This window comes from Macaca thibetana, chromosome 2, assembly GCF_024542745.1.
Source record: "Macaca thibetana thibetana isolate TM-01 chromosome 2, ASM2454274v1, whole genome shotgun sequence".
Lineage (NCBI taxonomy): Eukaryota > Metazoa > Chordata > Mammalia > Primates > Cercopithecidae > Macaca > Macaca thibetana.
In genome coordinates this window covers 1,846,754-1,869,470 of record NC_065579.1, presented here as the reverse complement: position 1 = coordinate 1,869,470, position 22,717 = coordinate 1,846,754, and the positions used below count along the sequence as shown (strand labels likewise).

At 42.3% G+C, this 22,717-nt stretch overlaps 2 protein-coding genes, 2 long non-coding RNA genes and 1 pseudogene across 7 annotated transcripts in view; 2 read left to right on the top strand and 3 right to left on the bottom strand.

The window, feature by feature from the left end:
* PAK2 (p21 (RAC1) activated kinase 2) overlaps nt 1-16,313 on the bottom strand; it is a 93,839-nt gene extending 77,526 nt beyond the window's left edge. For both annotated transcript variants that reach the window (XR_007723274.1, XM_050779178.1), the window contains exon 1: nt 15,990-16,313. The gene's annotated coding sequence lies outside the window, so the exon portion shown is untranslated. The remainder of the gene's footprint in view (nt 1-15,989) is intronic.
* The window catches only part of LOC126948015 (uncharacterized), a 340,440-nt gene that overhangs the window by 50,940 nt on the left and 266,783 nt on the right, over nt 1-22,717 (top strand). The window lies entirely within an intron of this gene.
* Nucleotides 1-22,717, bottom strand: part of LOC126948014 (uncharacterized) — a 198,653-nt gene that overhangs the window by 104,978 nt on the left and 70,958 nt on the right. The window lies entirely within an intron of this gene.
* LOC126949381 (uncharacterized) lies at nt 8,200-8,309 on the top strand (annotated as a pseudogene).
* PIGX (phosphatidylinositol glycan anchor biosynthesis class X) overlaps nt 21,196-22,717 on the bottom strand; it is a 34,462-nt gene continuing 32,940 nt past the window's right edge. For all 3 annotated transcript variants that reach the window (XM_050779217.1, XM_050779218.1, XM_050779219.1), the window contains exon 6: nt 21,196-22,402. In XM_050779217.1, coding sequence (XP_050635174.1) covers nt 22,259-22,402 — 144 coding nt within the window. In that variant the 3' untranslated portion in view covers nt 21,196-22,258. The remainder of the gene's footprint in view (nt 22,403-22,717) is intronic.

Below are 22,717 nucleotides of genomic sequence, written 5' to 3'. Positions count from 1 at the left end.
TGCACTTTGGGAGGTTGAGGCAGACGGATCATGAGGTCAGGAGTTCAACAACAGTCAGACCAACACAGTGAAACCCTGTCTCTACTGAAAATACAAAAATTAGCGAGGCATGGTGGCACACACCTGTAATTCCAGTTACTAAGGAGGCTGAGGCAGGAGAATCGCTTGAACCCGGGAGGCGGAGGCTGCAGTGAGCCGAGACTGTGCCACTGCATTCCAGGCTGGCAAAAAGGCAAGACTCCGTCTCAAAAAAAAAAAAAAAAGTCTGGGCGCGGTGGCTCACGACTGTAATCCCAACACTTCGGGAGGTCGAGGTGGGAGGACCACATGAGGTCGGGAGTTCAAGACCAGCCTGACCAACATGGAGAAACCCCAACTCTACTAAAAATACAAAATTAGCCAGGCATGGTGGCGCATGCCTATAATCCCAGCTACCCAGGAGGCTGAGGCAGGAGAATCACTTGAACCCGGGAGGTGCAGGTTGCAGAGGGCCGAGACTGTGCCACTGCACTCCAGCCTGGGCAAGAAGAGCCAAAGTCCATCTCAAAAAAAAACAAAAACAAAAACAAAAAGTCAGAAGAAGAAACGCGTAAACACTCTGAAGTCTAGTTTTCCCTAATTTTGGCCATGAACCCCAAATAGCAATTCAAAATGGAAAAATGGGCAAGGAGAGTCCATAGATATATGAAAAATTTTCAGCCTCACTAGATTTATCAAACAGATGCAAAATGGAACAAGATACCATTCTCCTACTACCGAAGTGAAAATCTATCAATCAGAGGTAAAATCTTGTATTGAAAGATGAAGGTCAAGATTGATGTTACTACTTAAGTGATTACCTAAGTTTCAAAAAATTGAAACAGGCTTTCTCTAGTAAATAATGGTATCAAATCAGAAATCACCAACGTAGTCTGTCCCAAATCTCCACCAATACAATTTATATGAGATCTTTGAAGGATTTCAACTAGCTTTAAGGTCAACCTACTGAAAAAAGACTTGTGACCCACCCATGCTCTGCCTCATAAAACAAAGTTCAACCATCTGCCTAAAAGAACATATGAAGATACCTTGTCTCTCTCCACTAGCCATCCCTTTATTTGGAGACTCAGAGTCTGTTTTGAAGAATTAAGGCGGAATTAAGAATTGGTCAGCCACTCCTTTGCTAAGCAGACGCAGTTTTTGCGGCAGCCACAGTTCCTTATCTTCTCTGATCTCTCAAAATACATTCAGGGAGACTACCAGGCACAAATTCCAGAAAGCGAACCAGGAAGTGTGTGTCTGCGCCGGTGTGCAGGTAAGGTTCCAGCGGGGCGGGGCTGTGTAAGGGCAGGAAAACCGGAAGGACACCCTGCTTCCTGGGAGGTTTAGCGAAGTAACAAGGAGAGTGTTATGTTGTGGGTGTAACATCAGAATCAGAAAACCCCTAACAGCAGCAAATGCTAGAAATCAGGGCCACTCGCATACGTCAGCTCAGACTCACACAGACAGAAACAGGGTAGGGTAAGATCCTACTACCTTAGCCCAGAATACCATATGAAGAGGAAAGTCTCTTAATCACTGGAAATCAGGCTGGGAGCTGCGTATTTATCCCTCAGCAATACATCTGAGAAGTGGTTTCGTCAGAACTCCAGTCCCCTGTAGAGGCAAGGAAAACCCACACACATTTCTGACAAATGCACATCAGATAAGATGTAACAGTTACTGTTCAATGGTAAGTAAGCAGTAAGAAATCCAGCACTGATCCTAACAACAAAAGAAAACCACAAGGAAGATCACCCTTCCCACAAAAGCAGAACCTAACTTACAAAGTAAATTACTTCAGGAACTTCCCGTCACAATTTGGCAAACTACACAAAACAGGTCGCCTGTGGAGAGAGGAGACCAGGATGAGATAAGATCATTTAAGAAAAGTGAGATAGATTTTAAAAGGATACAAAGAAATTAAGATTGCAATAGCAGAAATAAAGCCAACATTGGAAGTGAAAAAGAGAAATCAAATGAGTGATAAAAAGCGCAAACATCTGAGCAGCTCACGTAGGGGACAGAAATGGTGAGCCAGCCTAATAATTACACGTGTTTTCAAGGAAGGAAACAGAACAACTGAAACAAAAGTAATCACCAAAAGTATTATTGGAAATTTTTGAAAAAGCACCAAGTACAAAGATTATAAGGAGCTAATGCTTCAGGCAACATTAGTGAACATGTACAAGTCAGAATCTGTCAAAATATTTTAAAAAAAAGAAAAAGGAAAATTCCTACCACCATCCAGGCACAGGAAAAAAACAAAATGATTAATGCAAGGCGACAGAACAACATCAACAGAATTTCTGAGGGAAGTTAGCAATCTAAATCATTAAATGTGGCTTCCAGGTACTCCTAGTGAAAATACTAGCTGAAAACGTACACTAGATGATATACATCATTAATGAATTTAAATATAAAAATGAGAAAACTGGCAATGAGCAATGAATTCACATAAATAAGGTTTAAATAACTTGTGTTAATACTAAATGTAATTACCGAGATAAAAGAAATAATTAGGCCAGGTGTGGTGGCTCTCACCTGTAATCCCAGCACGTAGGGAGGCTGAGGCAGGAGGATAGGAACACTTGAGCCCAGAAAATGAGGCAGGTGTGGTAGCATGCACCTACAGTCCCAGCTACTCAGGCGGCTGAGATGGGAGGACTGCCTGAAAGACTGCAGCAAGCTTAGGTTGCAACCACTGCACTTCAAACTAGGCAACCTTCCTATATCTGAAGATTATAAGATTTTTTTCTCAGGCTGGGCACGGTGGCTCATGCCTGCATTCCCAGCACTTTGGGAGGCCAAGGCGGGCAGAACACGAGGTCAGGAGATCCAGACCATCCTGGCTAACATGGTGAAATCCCCGTCTCTATTAAAAATATAAAAAATTAGCCAGGCGCGGTGGTGGGCGCCTATAGTCTCATCTACTCGGGAGGCTGAGGCAGTAGAATGGTGTGAACCAGGGAGGCGGAGCTTGCAGTGAGCTGAGATCGCACCACCGCACTCCAGCCTGGGCAACAGAGTGAGACTTCTGTCTCAAAACAAAAACAAAAAAACAAAAAACAAAAAACAGAACGTATACATTCCAAATATCTGAGATAAAAGCAAACCAAATACAATTTACAAAGCAAAAAAAAAAAAGAAAACATTGATAGGTGAATAGATAAACAAAAGTGGTATAATATGTAGAATGGAATATTATTCACCCTTAAAAAGGAATTAAGTACTACAGGTTGAGTATCCCTTATCCAAAACGCAAAATGCTTGGGGCTAGAACTGTTTCAGATTTCTAATACTGGAATATTTGCATATATATAATGAGATATCTTGGGGATGAGACCTAAATCTAAATATGAAATTCATTTGTGGCTGGGTGTGGTGGCTCACACCTGTAATCCCAGCACTATGGGAGGCCGAGGCAGGCAGATCACCTGAGGTCAAGAGCGAACTGTCTTGCTGACAGTTTCCGTCAACAAGACTGAAACTGTGTCTTTAAAAAAATAAAAGAAATTCATTTGTGTTCCATAAATGCCTTATATATATATAGCCTAAAAGTAATTATGTATATGTATATAAATTTTTGTGTTTTTTGGGGGGACAGTCTTGCTCTGTCACCCAGGCTGGAGTGCACTGGCGTGATCTGGGTTCACTGCAACCTCTGCTTTCTGGGTTCAAGAGATTCTCATGCCTCAGCCTCCCAAGTAGCTGGGATTACAGGTGCACACCACCACACCCTGCTCACTTTCTATTTTTAGTAGAAAACGGGGTTTTACCATGTTGGCCAGGCTGGTCTTGAATTCCTGGCCTCAAGCAATCTACCCACCTTGCCCTCCCAAAGTGCTAGGATTACAGAAGTGAGCCACTGCACTTGGCCAATATTTTAAATAATTTTGTGCATGAAACACAGTTTGCATTAAGTACTTATATATGGCATTTACCATTTGTAATGTCATGTCAGCACTCAGAAACTGTTGGATTTGGGAGCATTTCAGATTTTGGATTTTCAGATTAGGGATGCTGAACCTATACTATATGCTACAAAATGGATGAACCCTGAAAATACTGTGCCACATGAAATAATGAGCGAGACACAAAAGGACAAACATTGCATGATTCCAGTTATATGAAATACCTAGAAGAAGCAAGTTCATTGAGACAGAAAATAGGTTAGAGACAGGCTACTAGGGGTTGGAGGCAGGGAATGAGGAGTTCAGTGTTTAATGAGTACCGGGTTTCAGTTGGGGAAGATGAAAAAAATTCTGAAGATAGATGGTGGGGAAAGTTGTACCACAATGTGAGTGCTTAATGCCAAAGAACTGTACACTTAAGAATGTTTAAGATGGTAATTTTATGTTACATATATTTTACAACAATTTAAAAAAAGCAACAATGAATCATTAAAAAACAGAAAGCATTAAATAAAATAACAGAAACATACCAGAAAGCATTTATTAAAATAAACATGTTTCGGGATTAAAAAAAAAACACACTTTATTTTAGGTTTTAAGCATTCATTTTTAATGCTTCAAGCATTAATATGTTTTAAGCATTCATTTTGGAATAAAGCAAAAATAAACTACATGCAATTTTAAAGACACAACAAAAAACAGTAAGGAAAGATAATGCTGAATAATTTATTGAACAAAAAAGAAAGTACACACAGGAATTTAAGACAAGCAAAATATAAGATGCAAAAATGTTAAATAGGACAATCATTTGAATGGATGAGGTATAATTCATAATGAAGATCTTGAGAGGTGTAGAATTTACACATGTACCAAATAATACTGAATCAAAACATGACAAAAATTATCAGAGTTGGGAGAATGAGAACTTAAGCCACAGACTTAGGAAAAAAATATCTGCATAAGAAGTATCTACCAGCCTGGGCAACAGAGTGAACTGTCTCTACAAAAGGACTTTAAAAATTAGCCAGGTATAGGCCAGGCACAGTGGCTCACGCCTGTAATCCCAGCACTTTGGGAGGTGGATGGATCACCTGAGGTCAGGAGTTTGAGACCAGCCTGGCCAACACGTTGAAACCCCATCTCTACAAAAAAAACACAAAAAATTAGCTGGGCGTGGTGGCAGGCACCTATAATCCCAGCTACTTGGGAGGTTTAAGGCACGAGAATCACTTGAACCCAGGAAGCGGAGGTTGCAGTGAGCTAAGATCGCGTCATTGCACCCCAGCCTGGGTGTCAAGAGCGAAACTCCATTAAAAAAAAAAAAAAAATAGCCAGGTAGGGTAGCGTACCTGTAGTCCTGGCTACTCTGGAGGCTGAGGTGAGACGATTGCTTAAGCCCAGGAGCTCGAGGCTGCAGTGAGTTCTGATCGCACCACTGCATTCCAGCCTGGGCAACAGAGCAAGACTCTACCTCAAAAAACAAACAGAAAACAATGAGACACTACTACCTATTGGAATGGGTAAAATCCAAAACAATGATAACATTACACGCTGGAAAGGATATGAAGCAACAGGAACCCTCACATCCACTGCTGGCAGGAATGCAAAATGGTACAGCCACTTTGGAAGACAGCTGAACAGTTTCTTACAAAATGAAATACATTCTTACCATACACTCCAACAATCAGGCTCCTTTGTATTCACCCAAATCAGCTGAAAACTTACGTCCACCCGAAAACCTACACATGAGCACTTGAACACACATTTTTTCAAAGATACACAAATGGTCACTAAGTGCATGAAAAAATGCTCAACATCACTAATTGCTGGGGAAATGCAAATCAAAATTAATGTGATACCACCTTATACCCATTAGGATGGCTACTATTAAAAACAACAGTTGTGTTAAAAAGTATGTAGAGAAATTGGAACTGCTATGCACTGCTGGTGGAAACGTAAAGTGATACAGGCACTGTGGAAAGCAATACAGTGGTTCCTCAAAAAATGAAACATGGCATTATCATATGACCCAGCAACTCCATTCTGGGTATGTCCCCAAAAGAACGGAAAACAAGGTCTCAAAGAGGTGTCTGTACACCCACGTTCGTAGTAGCATTATTCTCAGTACCTAAAATATGGAAGCAACCCAAGCGTCTACTGATGCATCAATGGACAAGCAAAATCAGGTAAACACATACACAGGAATACTCTTCACCCTAAAAAAAAGAAAAGACATTCTTTTTTTTTTAAGACGGAGTCTCACTCTGTTGCCCGGGCTGGAGTGCAGTGGCGCAATCTCGGCTCACTGCAAGCTCCGCTCCCGGGTTCACGCCATTCTCCTGCCTCAGCCTCCTGAGTAGCTGGGACTATAGGCGCCTGCCACCACGCCCAGCTAATTTTTTCTATTTTTAGTAGAAATGGGGTTTCACTGTGTTAGCCAGGATGGTCTCGATCTCCTGACCTCATGATCCGCCCACCTCGGCCTCCCAAAGTGCTGGGATTACAGGCGTGAGCCACTGTACCTGGCCAAAGAAAAGAAATTCTGACGTGCGACAACACAGATGAACCTTCAGAATTAGTGAAATAAGTCATAAAAACACAAAATATTATTCCACTTACATAAGGTACTTAAGAGTAGTCAAAATCATGCAGACAGAAAGGAGAATGAGGAGAGATGGTTTAATGGGTATAGAATTTCAGTTTTGCAGGATGGAGAGTTTCAGAGACGGATGGTGGTGATAACTGCACGTTATAAATGTATTTAATACCACTGAACTGTATACTTCAAAATGGTTAAGATGGTAAATTCTGTTACATGTATTTTACACCACAATCAAAAACTCCACACATCGATGCTTACAGCAGCTTTATTCATAATCACCAAACCTGGTCCTTTGATAGGTGAATGTACATCCAGACAATGGAATATTATTCAGCACTAAAATGAAATGAGCCATCAAGCCATGAAATGACAGGGAAGAACCTCAGATGCATACAGCGAAGTGAAAGATGCCAAGCTGAAGAGGCTTCACACTGTATAACTCCAACTGTGCAACATTCTGGGAAAGGCATTGCCATGGAGACAGGAAAAGGATCAGTGTTGCCAGGGGTTGCGGTAAAGGGGAGAGGAACAGGTGGAGCAGAGAGTTTTAAGGTTGGGAAATCATTCTGTATAATACTGGTGGATACGTGTTGTTACACATTTGTCAAAACCCACTGAATGTACAATACTGTAAGAGCAAACCCTAACGTTAACTATGGGCTCTGGGCAGTAATGATGTGTGAATGCTGGTTCACTGACTCTACCAAATACACCACAGTGACGCAGGATGCTGACGATGGGGAGGCTTGGAGAAGAGGGGCGTGAGGAGCATGGGGTATACGGGAACGCTGTACCTTAGGCTCAGTTTTGCTGTGAACCTAAAATGCTGCAAAGTCTATTAATTAAAATGAATAAAAATTTTTAAAAATCGTTAGAAATAAGAGAGTGACACTCAACCAACACATACTTATTTTATATCTGTTTGTTCAAAGCTCTGTAAAATATTTTAAAAAAAACAAATAAATGAAAAAGAAACTTCAGATGGAAGTGCTATAAAGGAAAATATACACACAGAGGGGCAGGAAGTTAGATGCAGTGGGGGCAGGCAGAGGTGATCATGAAAGATCTCTTTCAAATATGGCCTCAGTGACATTCAGGCAGAAGAAATAAAAATTCAAAGGTCCCAACGTGAAAACAAGCTTCTCAGAAACAATGCTACCTCTTTGTCTTTGACAGATTAGGAAGATTCTTAAATTAATAAAAATTATTAATAACGACTATAGCTCTTACTAGGACTAACAAAGACTAAGTCCTATATTTAATATGAACTATTTATAAAAATTGGTAATACAAATAATCTTAATCATTAATCAACAGGTATGTATAAAACTGTATATTACCAACAGGAAATGTTCTTTTTAAGTTTTCATAGAACATTTTCTAAAATGGATTATGTTTTAAGTCACAAAGAAATCCTCAATAAGTTTAAAAGATATTTTAAAAGATTATAGAAGCTGACAACAATGAAAGAAAATATAAGAGTGAATAGAATTATCCTAAATACCTCCTGAGTCAAAGAGGAATCAAAACAGAACCACCAACTATTTGGAAAATACTGAGCAGAAGAACATCATTCATGTAAATTAGAATGTGCAGCCAATGCTGCATTCAGAAGCAAATTAAGAACATTAAACGTTTTTACACTAAAAGACATTAAAAGGAACTAGCTTTGCACAGTGGCAGTATCGTAGCCAATGAGGGCTATTCGAGGTGCGATTATTGCTAATTGAAAACACACTAAAAGGAACTAAGAATTCATTAAGTTAAAGTATTAACAACAACAAAAAAAAGCAGGAGAGCAAAACAAAGACAAAAGTAGAAACGGGGATTCAGAAAACAAACAAACAAAAAAAATAGAATAAATAAATCTCAAAGCTGGTTAGTGAAAAAAAAAACCACTAAGTAGACAAACATTTGGCAAATTCAGAAAAATAACGAAATCACTAATAAAAGATGGAAATGAATACCACAGATCTTAATGACAAAAGATTATACACACCTATACAGTAACAGATTTGAAAATCTAAAAGAAACGATCTAGGAAATAAAAATTATCAAAAGTGACTCACGAATAAGGATTCCTGGATAGGTTATAGAAGTTAACTACAGAAGTTTAAATAAAGGCCTTTTTTTTTTTTCTTATGAGATGGAGTTTTTTTCACTCTTGTTGCCCCGGCTGGAGTGCAATGGCACGATCTTGGCTCACCGCAACCTCCACCTCCTGGGTTCAGGCAATTCTCCTGCCTCAGCCTCCTGAGTAGCTGGAATTACAGGCACAAGCCACCACATCCAGCTAATTTTGCATTTTTAGTAGACACAGGGTTTCTCCATATGTTGGTCAGGCTAGTCTTGAACTCCGAACCTCAGGCGATCTGCCCACCTTGGCCTCCCAAAGTGCTGGGATTACTGGCGTGAGCCACCATGCCCAGCCTATTCTTATCAAACTAAATTTTTGAGATTCTCCTCTAACCTTTCAAAAAACTGTGTATGCATGACTAATGTGAGTGGGATTTTGGTTATTCATGATATATGCCTTATAATACCTTTGGTTAATAGCAAATTTACTATTACATATCTTCAGCAATAGGTAAAAGAAGAAAACCATATCATCTAAATGTTACAGTAACATCTGATAAAATTCAGAAGCCATTCCTATTTTTTGTAAAGCAGAAACAGAATAAAATAATAATCTTTCTCTAAATCCAACAGCGGCCATCATCCCTAACTGAAAATATATTAATACCAAAGTCATTTCAAGACAATGACACCTCTCTTATTTAACCAGTCTTGGAATTTCAGGCCAATGTAAGAAAGACCTAAAACGGTTAACGGCTGGGCACAGTGGCTCACGGCTTTAATTCCAACACTTTGGGAGGCTGAGACAGGCTGATCACAAGGTCAGGAGACCAAGACCATCCTGGCTAACATGGTGAAACCTCATCTTTAAAAAACAGGAAAACAAACAAACAAACAAACAAAAAACAAGGTTAAATATTGTAACCATAAAAAAGTGGCTGAAGTTACTATTATTCTCAGATAAAACAATGAACCTGGAAAACAAAATAAACAGACTTTTACTGAAGTCCAGTAAGATAATAAAAATACCAATGAACAGAAACAATCTAGTTACTTCTTCCTCTATTTTTTTTTTTTTTTTTTTTTTTTACTTGGAGACGGAGTCTTATTCTGTCACCCAGGCTGGAGTGCAGTGGCTGGATGTCGGCTCACTGCAACCTCCGCCTCCAGGGCTCAGACGATTCTCCTGCCTCAGCCTCCCAAGTAGCTGGAACTACAGGTGTGCATCACCACACCCGGCCAATTTTTTGTGTTTTTAGTAGACACAGGGTTTCACCATGTTGGTTAGCTGTCCCCAACTCCTGATATCAGGTGACCCACCCACCTAGGCCTCCCAAAGTGCTGGGATTACAGGCATGAGCCACTGCACTCGGCCAAATATTTTTATACCTGTATTTTATTTCTGTAGCAAAACTATTTTAAAACTCTTTTATCCCCAACAGGCAGAAAAAATTCCAGAAAGATTAAGATTGAAACACAATGGGCCGGGCACGGTGGCTCACGCCTATAATCCCAACATTTTGGGAAGCCAAGGTGGGCAGATCACCTGAGGTCAGGAGTTTGAGACCAGCCTGACCAACATGGCAAAACTCTATCTCTGCTAAAAAAAAAAAAAAAAAAAAAAAAAAAAAAATCAGCGGGGTGTGATCCCAGCTACTTGGGAGGCTGAGGCAGAGGAATCGCTTGAACCTGGGAGGCAGAGGTTGCAGTGAGCTGAGATCCAACACTGCACTCCAGCCTAGGTGACAGAGCAAGACTCCGTGTCAAAAAAAAAAAAAAAAAGAAAGACAACAATTATTATTATCATTATTATTATTTTTTTGAGACGGAGTCTCGCTCTGTCGCCCAGGCTGAAGCCAGATCTCGGCTCACTGCAAGCTCCGCCTCCCGGGTTTATGCCATTCTCCTGCCTCAGCCTCCCGAGTAGCTGGGACTACAGGCGCCTGCCACCTCGCCCGGCTAGTTTTTGTATTTTTTGTAGAGATGGGGTTTCACCGGGTTAGCCAGGATGGTCTCGATCTCCTGACCTCGTGATCCGCCCGTCTTGGCCTCCCAAAGTGCTGGGATTACAGGCTTGAGCCACCGCCCCCGGCCAACACAACAATTATTAAAAGTACCAGAAGAAAACACATAAGAATGTTTTTGTAAAGGTGGAATGAGGAAGATCTTAAACAGAAGGCAAAAGATTAATATCTATGACATGTGAAGAGCTTCTACAATTCAATAAGGAAATATAGATTGGTAACGTCTTTTTGGAATGCAATTCAAAAGGAAAAAAGAAATTTAAATGTACACTTACAAGTCATTTTAATGGAAATACATACATATGCATGTACACAAAGACATACGTATAAAGAAGTTCATTCAGGCTCTAGTTTTAGTAACTCAAAGTCAGAAATAACATAAATGACCACAAATAATTAAGGTACTACCTATAGTGTAGTATCTTTTGACTTAAAAAGTAGAGGTGCCACTATATGTAATGATATGGTTAACGATCAGATTTTTTATTTTAAAATCAACATAAAAAGTATCCGACACACAACAGGGACTTATTTCTAACTTAGTAAGTAAAACTATTAACAGTGGGTAGGCACTTCTAAGGAGTGGGACTAAAAAGTGGAGCGAGAGCAATTTTCACTTTTTAAGAATTTTATAAGACAGGGCTGTGTCTGTCACTCAGGCTGGAATGCAACGGTGCAATCACAGCTCACTGGACCTCCAACTCTTGGACTCAGGAGGCAATCCTTCTGCCTCAGTCTCCCAAAGTGCTGGCATTTTCACTCTTTAAATATTTAATCGACTTGCTGGAACCTTTTGTAACAAACATGGACTGCTTTTAGAATTTAAATGTAAAATAAGGGACAAAACCACTGTTCCAGTTTGTTACAATGGTTCTCTCTGCCAGCTGAGAGTAAGGTGATTTTTGTCTTAATGGTTTTTACTACTTTCCAAATTTCTTATTTAATATTGTTTTCTGCTTTTATTTTTGACTCATTTAAGAGATGGGGTCCCCCTATGTTGTCCAGGCTGACCTCAAATTCCTGGACTCAAAGGATCCTCAGCCTCCCGAGCAGCTGGGACTACAGGCACCACCAGCCACTGTCCACTTCCCAACTTCTCTACAGGAAATATGCATATTTTTAAATCTGAGAAATCTGTGTTCGAAAACCCTATGTTTTATTTCAGTGGTGAAACAATTTTATGTTTTTTCTTCTGAAAAATTATATTTTATTCACCAAAAAAATTTTTTATTTTTTAGTTATGGTCTCAGAAACTTCGTTCTTTTAGATGGCAGTTTTATTTTTGTTTTTGAGACGGACCCTCACTGTCACCCAGGCTGAAGTGCAGTGGCACGATCTCAGCTCACTGCAGCCTCTGCCTCCTGGGTTCAAGCAATTCTCCCGCCTCAGCCTCCCGAGTAGCTGGGGTTAGCGCCTGCCATCACGTCCGGCTAGTATTTTTATTTTTAGTAGAGAATACTAAATTCTCTACTAAAGAATAGTAGAGAATATAGGTTTTACCATGTTGGCCAGGCTGGTCTCGAACTTCTAGTTCCAAGTGATCCGCCCGCTGCAGCCTCCCAAAGCGTTGGGATTACAGGTGTGAGCCAACGCACCCGGCCTACAAGGCAGTATTAAATCTAAATTTAGGAGTATCAACTCTACAGCATATAAGAATAGGCTATTAACTAACGTTTATTAAGAACTACACTTACAGAATACCTGCATTCCTTCATTTGATCTAAATGTTCCTATGAAATTGGTATTATTATTTTTATTATCCCCATCTTACAGATGAGAAAAGTCTTGAAAGGAGCGTGTATCTTGCCCAGGGTAAAGCAGAACAGTAAGAATTCAAACGCAGGACTCTAGCTCCAAACCACATGGGATACGTGGAGTAAGTTCTGAAGTAACTCAGGGAGAGGAGGCTGGAGCACTGAAATCCTGAATCAATGTTCAGACTGACTACCCTTAACCAGGCAAGTGACCCTAGAAGGGAAGAAGCGATGAAACTCAACTCTGATCACAGAAGAAAACAACCAGTATTTTATTTTTGGGGGGCAATGAGGGTTTTTTTTTCCTTTCCTATTCTGTTCTGTTAAGGCACAAAAAGGATCCTAGAAAGAGCTCGGACACACAATTTGCAATTAATACGCTCCCTCTGATTAGTCTGGAAACTTAACTAACAAACTGATCAAAACCCTTATGACTTAAAGTCTTGAAGATGACCCAGTTTCAAATTTTAATCAAAAGTGGAAAAGTTGGGCCGGGCGCGGTGGCTCAAGCCTGTAATCCCAGCACTTTGGGAGGCCGAGACGGGTGGATCACAAGGTCAGGAGATCGAGACCATCCTGGCTAACACGGTGAAACCCCGTCTCTATTAAGAAATACAAAAAACTAGCCTGGCGAGGCGGCGGGCGCCTGTAGTCCCAGCTACTCGGGAGGCTGAGGCTGGAGAATGGCGTGAACCCGGGAGGCGGAGCTTGCAGTGAGCTGAGATCCGGCCACTGCACTCCAGCCTGGGTGACAGAGCGAGACTCCGTCTCAAAAAAAAAAAAAAAAGTGGAAAAGTCAGAAGGCCAAACAAAATGCTATCTCAAGTATTATTATAATAATCAATTTTGATAGATAAAAGATAGGAAGAATCTAACAATACCTACTTATTTTATCCTTGGCTACTTGACAAAGTTCTTAGATATTAGAAAAGTATAATTGAAAGATTATCTTTAGCTACCTGAACAAATTCTAAGTTGTCTCTCTTAAAAAGTATAATTGAAAAGAAATAGAAACTGTTGGTGGGGTGCAGTGGCTCACGCCTGTAATCCCAGCATTTTGGGAGGCTGAGGCGGGCAGACCACCTGAGGTCGGGAGTTTGAGACCAGCCTGACCAACATGGAGAAACCCCATCTCTACTAAAAATACAAAATTAGCCGGGCGTGGTGGCTCGTGCCTGTAATCCCAGCTACTCGGCAGGCTGAGGCAGAAGAATCGCTTCAGCCGGGGAAGTGGAGGTTGCAATCGCACCATTGCACCCCTGCCTGGGCAACTGAAACTCCGTCTCAAAAAAAAAAAAAAAAAAAAAAAAAAAAGAAATATTAATTGTTAGCCGCACCTACTTCGGAACCTGTCTAACATAAAGATCAGAGAGCCCTATCACTTGTATACTCGAACCACAAACTTAATTTTGAATTTGGGTTTGCAAGGTTAGTATTAAATAGCACGGAGTCCAGTTATCTCTCTGAATGATAGTAAACCATAAACCAAGGCCCTAAAGGAAGTGAAATACCCAGGAACTCTTCCTTCATAAAAATATCTGCTGATTAGAAGAAACTAGCAGAGAAGCCAACACCTACAGACCAAGTTTCAAACTCCAACAAAACTCCAACCTTTCTACACCTTAATCCCTCAGGCCAATAAAACACCCATTAAGTTAAGGACAACTGATACTACCATTTAAGAAATGATGACAGCCGGGCGCGGTGGCTCAAGCCTGTAATCCCAGCACTTTGGGAGGCCGAGACGGGTGGATCATGAGGTCAGGAAATCGAGACCATCCTGGCGAACACGGTGAAACCCCGTCTCTACTAAAAAAAAATACAAAAAACTAGCCGGGCGAGATGGCGGGCGCCTGTAATCCCAGTTACTTGGGAGGCTGAGGCAGGAGAATGGCGTAAACCCCGGAGGTGGAGCTTGCAGTGAGCTGAGATCCGGCCACTGCACTCCAGCCCGGGCGACAGAGCGAGACTCCGTCTCAAAAAAAAAAATAAAAAAATAAAAAATAAAAAAATAAAGAAATGATGACAGTATTGAAGTTGAGTATTGGAGTCATTTTTTTCAGAGCCTTGCTGGAGAGAAAGGTAACAATGGGCTATTTAGTGAAAACACAAAATACACTGAATTTAGGTCAACCTCTGTTACCAAATCGGAAAGTTGGTTTAAGACCTACATCTATCACAGGTTCACTTTCCGTAATAAGGGTCAATCAGTGTGCTTGGCTAATAAATAGCTCGAAAAGATTTAATAGCCGAGGATGACAGAGTGAAAAAGTTGCCTGAAATCCATACTCCTAACAGAACATGAAAAAGGCCCTTCTATATACACGAGCATGAGTGGGTTTTACAAAAGCCAAAGACCTTCTGGCGAAGTGGACAAGTTTTAACCTGCTTTAAAAATTACTGTTCACTGCCTTCATCCCAATCTAACTTTATTGAGTGTTATTCCATTGGACAACCCTACAAAAACAAAACCCCCAGAGCAAATTCTTGTACATTTCAATATCCTGCCTACTTATAAGAGCGGAAGAGTCGAACACAGCAGGGGAAAAAAACGTGACGCGCACAACCTTGATCCAAAACACAGCTCTTCGTAGTCTAATTTTAGGCCTAACCATTCTGTCTTTCTAGAAAGCTTAAAAAAGAAAACAAAGAAACGACACATCACCTGTAACGCAGAAGTGAGATAATGATTTCAACGGGAGTTCCTTAGGTATCCAGGGAAGATAAATCCCGCTCACACTGCCCAGAGAATAGTACTATTAAAATTAAGATACAAGGATGGGTACAACCTCACACCCACTGACGATGACACGCTTCTGTTCTTGGATGTCTTATCTTTAAAGAATTAAATCAAAAGGTTGAGTCCACAGAGAAATCTGTGGCAACGTTTTGTGTTTGTGCGTGCGTTTCCAAGAAAGCCAAACATGGTGAAAAACCAATCTTAACTTCACCTAAGTTATCTAAAGCAGCTAATTCCACCCCTAGGCTGAAGCTCAGACAGGAGCGAGGAGAAGCTCCGAGAGTTCCGCTCGTCAGCGGGGCCTCCAGCGCCCGGGACGCTCTGCGTTTCCACCGGTGTGGAATGTGGAAGAGGCTCCAGGCTGGAGCGGAGAAAACAGCCAAGCTCCTGGCGACAATGTTCCCGGGCAGTGAAACCGGGGTGAACAGAGAGCGAGCAAGGAAGGGCTGAGAGCCAGCGAGAGAGGAAACACCAACGAACAAAACCGGAGAGTCTGGTCCAGCATTAAGAAAACGGGGCAAAGGAAGAGGGTGAAACGGGAGGGCAGGGAAGACCGAGAGTCGGCAGCGCCCGTGGGGCCGCGCGGTTCAGGGCAGGGCTGGGTCCAGGAAGAGTCAGACCCCGGCAGCCCAGCAAGCTTCCCATTTCGGGCTCAAGCCAGCGAAGAAAACGGCCCTGGGGAGCAGACAATGAGCCACCGCCCCAGGAGCCGCGGCTCCCGGCACGCAGGTGGCGGCTCCCCGGCCCCAGGCGCGGCAGGTCGGCCGTCCCGGGCCACTCCCGCCCGCCAGGCCGCGGAGGAGGACGGAGGAGGAAGAGAGCCGGCCCGCGTTCCACGCCGGTCGGCCTAGGTGCACTTACCCCAGGCGAGGGAAGGTCCCCGCCCCAGCGAGGCGCCTCCGTCAGAGCTCTCGGCGGGCTGCGGAGCCGCCCCGGGCCAGCGCGCGGCGCGGGAAGGGGAGGGGAGGGAAGGGGAAGCGGGGCGGGAAGAGACGCCGCGCTGGAGCAGCCGCTGCTACCGCTAGGCCCGGCGGCGGCGGCGGAGCCCTGCGGCCGCCAGGGAGGGGAGGGGAGGGTGCCTTCGGCAATGGCGACGGCCCGGGCCGGAGGGGAAGCGGAACAACCGCCGCCGCTGCGCGTGGCCACAACCCTGGAGGAGGGCGACGGCGGGGAGCGGGGCGGGGCGGGACCAGAACTCAGCACCCCTCCCGCCAGAAGCCGGAGCTCCCCGGGGTGGAGACGAGCGCCACCTCCCATGGGCAGGCCCGCGCGGGGGCCGCTGGGAGTCGTAGTTCGGTGATGGACGTTGCTTTTATTCCTTTGGTAGTCTTTGTATTGAGAGGAGCAGCCAGTCCCTCATTTAATTCAGCACTGTCTCCTAGCAGATTTCTGCCGACGGAAGACGCTGACAGACGATTGCCGTTATACACATCTGCTCCGCGACATTTGTTTCTGGGAATTCATCCGTTATCCATCTTGCTTTTTTGCTTACAAATTCTTAAATTTTGCTGCTAAATTAAGTCCCACCTTCTTGCAAATTAAGACTTCCCTATTTTATCCACGGAGGAGTTCATCAATGTTTCACTTATTCTACAAATATTTGAGTGTCTAATATGGACTAGACACTGTTAAGCATCAGAAATACATGGGTGGGCCAGGTGCAGTGGTTCACGCCTGTAATCCCAGCACTTTGGGAAGCTGAGGTGGGCGGATCACCTGGGGTCAGGAGTTCGAGACCAGCCTGGCCAACACAATCAAACCCCGTTTCTACTAAAAATACAAAAATTAGCTGGGCATGGTGGCGCGCATCTGTAGTCCCAGCTACTCGGGAGGCTGAGGCAGGAGAATCACTTGAACCCAGGAAGGAGGAGGTTGCAGTGAGCCAAGATCGGGCCATTGCACTCCAGCATGGGTGACAGAGCCAGACTCCGTCTCAAAAACAAAACAAAAAGCACAAAAGAAATGCAAGGTTGAACACGATTCACCAAGTCTTTGTGGAGCTTATATGAAGACATAGTAATCAAAGTGGTCACACCTGGCATAAGAAAAAACTTGGTGAGGTTACTTTGGATAGGGTGGTCAGAGAAGGCCTCATTAAGGAGGTGATACTTAAGGCAAGAACAGAAAGAGACAGCACCCAGAGAAGCCCCCAGAGGTGAAAAGCAATACAGGCAGGAAAAGAAAGAAAAGGGCTTGCTACAGTCAGTAAGAAGCCCTGTGTAGCTGGGGCCTAGAACAAGAAGGCAGTACTATCAAGAAAACACTAGAGCAGACAAGATTCAGGTCATGAAAGATCCTGAATGCCATGGTAAAAAGCCTATACTTTATTAAAAGGCTTTTAAGCAAGGAAGTTATGTTACCTGGCTTACACTTCAAGATCACTAGACTGCAGTGTGGATAATGGAGTATAGAGATGCAAGAATAGAAGGGAAATAAAGTAGGAAGGCAGTGGAAAGAAAGAGGGATTGTGCGTCTCTATCAATGTAGAGTAGAAAACTCAATTGATGCAGAGGGTACAGGAGAGAAAGGAATCAAGGAGCAACATGGCACAGTAAGAGATAACCTGAAAAATGCTCTGATTATGTGTGTTTAATAAACACACAGAAACACTGGTAAACAGGACATTGTTTCAAAGGCACAGCTTGCAAGAATGAAAACAGAATGCTTCTGACAGTCTTCCAAACTTCACACTCAACCTGAAGAAGGGGCAGGAAACCAGAGTGGTAAGCAGGGCAGTGAAGCCATGGTTGTGTTGAGGGCACCTACTTATCTAAGAAATCTCTAGGGTTTTAACAGGTGCACAGGAAACTAAAGACAAGGACTTGGGCCTATACAAGAAATCAGGACTGTGATCCTGCATAGGACTGGAAATTCAAAGCGCTATACCCTTCAAGAACTGACTGGGGGAAAAAGACCCTGTACTAGCCCAGGGAGACGTACAGGACATTTGTTTACTTTGGCCTGCAGTGGGCTTGGAGGGAAAAAGAAAATTTTCCTTTAGAATTAATAACCTTTTAGAATTTTCCCTCACTAAGGTTTTAAAGTTCAAATTTGTCAAGAAAGTGGTCCCAGGCTGGAGTTCTGGGGGGCCTGGACGAGACAAATACAAATCCTGACTGCACAGGTGTACCCTCAACCTGGGTCTCAAAGGATTTCACAGATTAAACAGGATTTCCAAAGCCAAACATGAGCACCCAAAATACAATATACCTGAGGAAATAAGCAACAATGAGTGAGTCAATAGAAACTACAAAGAATATAAGAAAACCCATACAGACTTTAGCTGCTAGAATTAATGGCTACAGAATATAAAATACGCCTATTTAAATGATTAAAGAAAATAAGACAGGAGCTAGAAAACATGAGCAAGAAACAAGATGCTTTTTTAAATTTATTTTATTATCTTTTTAATGACCAAACAGCTTTGAAAATGAATTAAGTAGGCCAGGCATGGTGGCTCACGCCTGTAATCCCAGCACTTTCGGAAGCCAAGGTGGGCGGATCACCTGAGGTCAGGAGTTCAAGACCAGCCTGGCCAACTTGGTGAAACCCCCCATCTGTACTAAAAATGCAAAAATTAGCTGGGCGTGGTGGTGGGCGCCTGTAGTCCCAGCTACTCAGAAGGCTGAGGCAGGAGAATCACTTGAACCTGGGAGGTGGAGGTTGCAGTGGGCCAAGATTGTGCCATTGTACTCCAGCCTGGGCAACAAGAGCAAAACTCCGTCTCAAAACAAAAACAACAACCAAAGAATTAAGTAGAAGTTCTAGAAACAAAGAATAATTGAAACCAAAGCCAATGTTTGGTTAAATAGCAGATTACACACAATTGAAGAGAAAATTAGTAAACTGAAAGACAGATCAAAAGAAATTACTGAGAACAGCCTAGAGACAGGAAAAATGAAAGCAAGCTTAAGAGACATGGGGATAGATTGTTAAGGTCTACCATACTCCTAATGAGAATTCCAGGAGAGAAAAGAGAAAAACCAAAAGACACAGATAATAATGAGATAATGGCTGAAAAATTTCCGGAATTGATTAAAGACAAGAATCTTCAGATTCAGGAAGCAAACTGAACAGCAAGCAGGGTAAGTAAAAGAAATTTCAAACACATACAAATGAAATTGCAGAATACCAGAGATAAAGCAACCAGAGAGAAAAGACATTCTGCACAAACAACTATTACATTCACAGCAGATTTCACAACAGCAAAATGGGTTCCAGTCAATAATGATATATTTTCAAAGTACCAAGAGAAAATAACCAAGCTTAGAAGTGTACAACTACCAGCTGGGCACAGTGGCTCACACTGTAATCCCAGCACTTTGAGAGGCTGAGGTGGGCGGATCACCTGAGATCAGGAGTTCGAGAACAGCCTGGCCAACAATGGCAAAACCCTGTCTCTGCTAAAAATACAAAAAATAGCAGGGTGTGGTAGTGCATGCCTGTAGTCCCAACTACTCAGTAGGCTGAGGCAGGAGAATCACTTGAACCCGGGAAGTGGAGGTTGCAGTGAGCAGGGACCATGCCACTGCACTCCAGCCTGGACGACAGAGCGAGACTCTGTCTCAAAAAAAAAAAAAAAAAGAAGTGTACAACTACCTAAATTATCCATCAGATGAGTGAGGGTGAAATAAATATATCATCAAACATAAACAAGCTACCAACAGAGACATACTAAAGGAACTCCTTTAAAGGTATATTTCTTTTTCTTTTTTTTCTTTTGAGACGGAGTCTCACTTGGTCACCCAGGCTGGAGTGCAGTGGCACGATCTCAGCTCACTGCAACCTCTGCCTCTCGGGTTCAAGTGATTCTCCTGCCTCAGCCTCCCAAGTAGCTGGGATTACAGCCACACGCCACCACTCCCGGCTAATTTTTTGTATTTTTAGTAGAGACGGGGTTTCACCATGTTGGCCATGTTTACAAGATAATATAAACAAAACCAGAAATGTTCTGTTATACTAAAAGTGATGTCATCTGCAACCATTTATCCAGGCAAGAAGAGTCATATCAAAGTTTTCTTCATTCACATTTTTATTACACTTCTGAATATTTGCGTAAGTGAGTAAATGGCTGAACCACATTCCAAGCCACAATCTTAAATATTTTAAATACTGATGAAACCTGGTTGTGATGAGCAAAAACAAAACATTCTGTATACACATACCCCCACATACTCACTCTCGATGTGAAACAGTACCATGTTCCCTCCCTGTCTAACCGTATTCCAAAACGTTGCCTGTCAATGTTACTGAATTGTAACTGACATATAATTCCATTTCAGTGTCACATTATTAATGCCATAGTGAAAGAAATATTTCTAAAACATGAAATTCTTTCTTATGAGAAAGCACGAAATCGGTCTGAAACTCAACTGGGTTGAAATTTTAGTCATTTGAAAGGTCACTGTTTCTGCTTTATGGCACTGGGTTGCCTTTTCCAATATTTAAGTCTCAAATACACATTTAAAAAGAACGGTTATGGCTAGTCAAGTCATACATGTCAAATTCTACAAGATGTAGTCCCATGAAAACACCAAAATATTTTAGGAAATGGAGCAGTGATGGCATATATAAAGGTTTATCACATCTCAATACTCTATATAAAACAAATAATGCCAACACACCCTGGTTTGATGGCTTCTGTTTTGGAACACACTTGCCCTAAGGTTTTATTTTTTAATTAGCCTACGGCACTTACTTTATTTTCTAATTTTTTTCCAAACATAACAGTAAATGAAGAAACTTTGTTTAAAAAAATTACCTGATGATTCCAATTATTGTTCATGTACAACTTTATTCAAAATGGCAATCTGAGTTGTCTTCCTGACACTGTACTAAATCTTAGTATTCAGTTTCATCAAGTCCTTTGCTAAATCATATATCCAAAAGAAACATTATAAAATGTAAAAGGAGAATGGAGTACGTTAAGGAATAATCAATAATTTAAGATTACCAATAATTTTGATATTAATATTAATTTCTTAGCTGTCCTACTTTAATGATTTTCATTGAAACTCTGGCAAATGTCTTTAATAGTCTCATAACATTAATATTTAAATAAACATGATTTTCATCCAAATTATTTTATTCTTTTTTTTTTTTTCCTTTGGAGACAGGGTCTCATTCTGTCACCCAGGCTGGAGTGCGGTGGTGCGATCTTGGCTCTCTGGAACCTCCGCCTCCCAGGTTCAAGCGATCCTCCCGCCTCACCCTCCCAGTTCTGGAACCTCCGCCTCCCAGGTTCAAGAGATCCTCCCGCCTCACCCTCCCAATTAGGTGGGACTACAGACGCCCACAACCACCCTTAGCTAATTTTTGTATTTTTAGTAGAGACAGGGTTTCACCAAGCTGGTCTCAAACTCCTGACCTCTGGTGATCCGCCCACCTTGGCCTCCCAAAGTGCTGGGATTACATGTGTGAGCCACTGCGCCTGGCCTATTTTATTCTTATTTATAATGGTTTTCTCAATTTGTAGCTTAAATTGAAAGTATTCGCAGAATGACAATAATTTGTCTCTACTACATAAAGAAGTAATTTTTCAGCAGGGCGCAGTGGCTCACACCTATAATCCCAGCACTTTGGGAGGCCGAGGCGGGCAGATCACCAGGTCAGGAGATCAAGACCATCCTGGCTAACACGGTGAAACCCCATCTCTACTAAAAATACAAAAAAATCAGTCGGGCGTGGTGGCAGCGCCTGTAATCCCAGCTACTCGGGAGGCTGAGGCAGGAGAATGGCGTGAACCCAAGAGGCGGAGCTTGCAGTGAGCCGAGATTGCGCCACCGCACTCCAGCCTGGGCGACAGACCGAGACTCCATCTCAAAAAAAAGAAATAATTTTTCTCTCTCAAATGAAGATAAAGTCACTTCTCACAAAATAAACATTAATTTAGCAGAATTAAGTTTCCTCTTATGGCCTTTGATGCTTGAGGATTACCAAGGATCTATGCAATAGAGCACTAAATTTTGGAATTAGTTGAGAATTATCCCCAATTTCCTCTAGTAAACATAATTTTGGCCACAAATGAAGACAAAAGATAAAAGTAATTAACTAAATTCTAGAAGAACACTTCTCGTCAGAAATTAATAGGTCTTATTTAGGTTTCTAGGAAGCATTTAACTACATAAAACTTATAGGGAAAAATAGCCATATTTGAAAACTGCTACTAGGATCAACGTAGAGCACAGGATTGTAACGAACAGAGTCACAGAACATACTAAAGAGGTATGTATAGTCAGTCCCACTGGAACCTGTAGAGTCACATTCTTATATACCTATGGAGAGAGAGAGAGAGAGAAGTTAGACATTTAAAATGCATGTCATGGGCCCGGTGTGGTGGCTCATGCCTGTAATCCCAGCACTTTGGGAAGCCAAGGCAGGCAGATCGCTTGAGGTCAGGAGTTCGAACACAGCCTGGCTAACATCTCTACTAAACTGTCTCTACTAATAATACAAAAATTATTCAGGTGTGGTGGCAGGTGCCTGTAGCCTCAGTTACTAGGGAAGCTGAGGCAGAACAACCACTTGAACCCGGGAGGCGGAGGTTTGCAGTGAGCTGAGATCGCACCACTGTACGCCAGCCTGGGCGA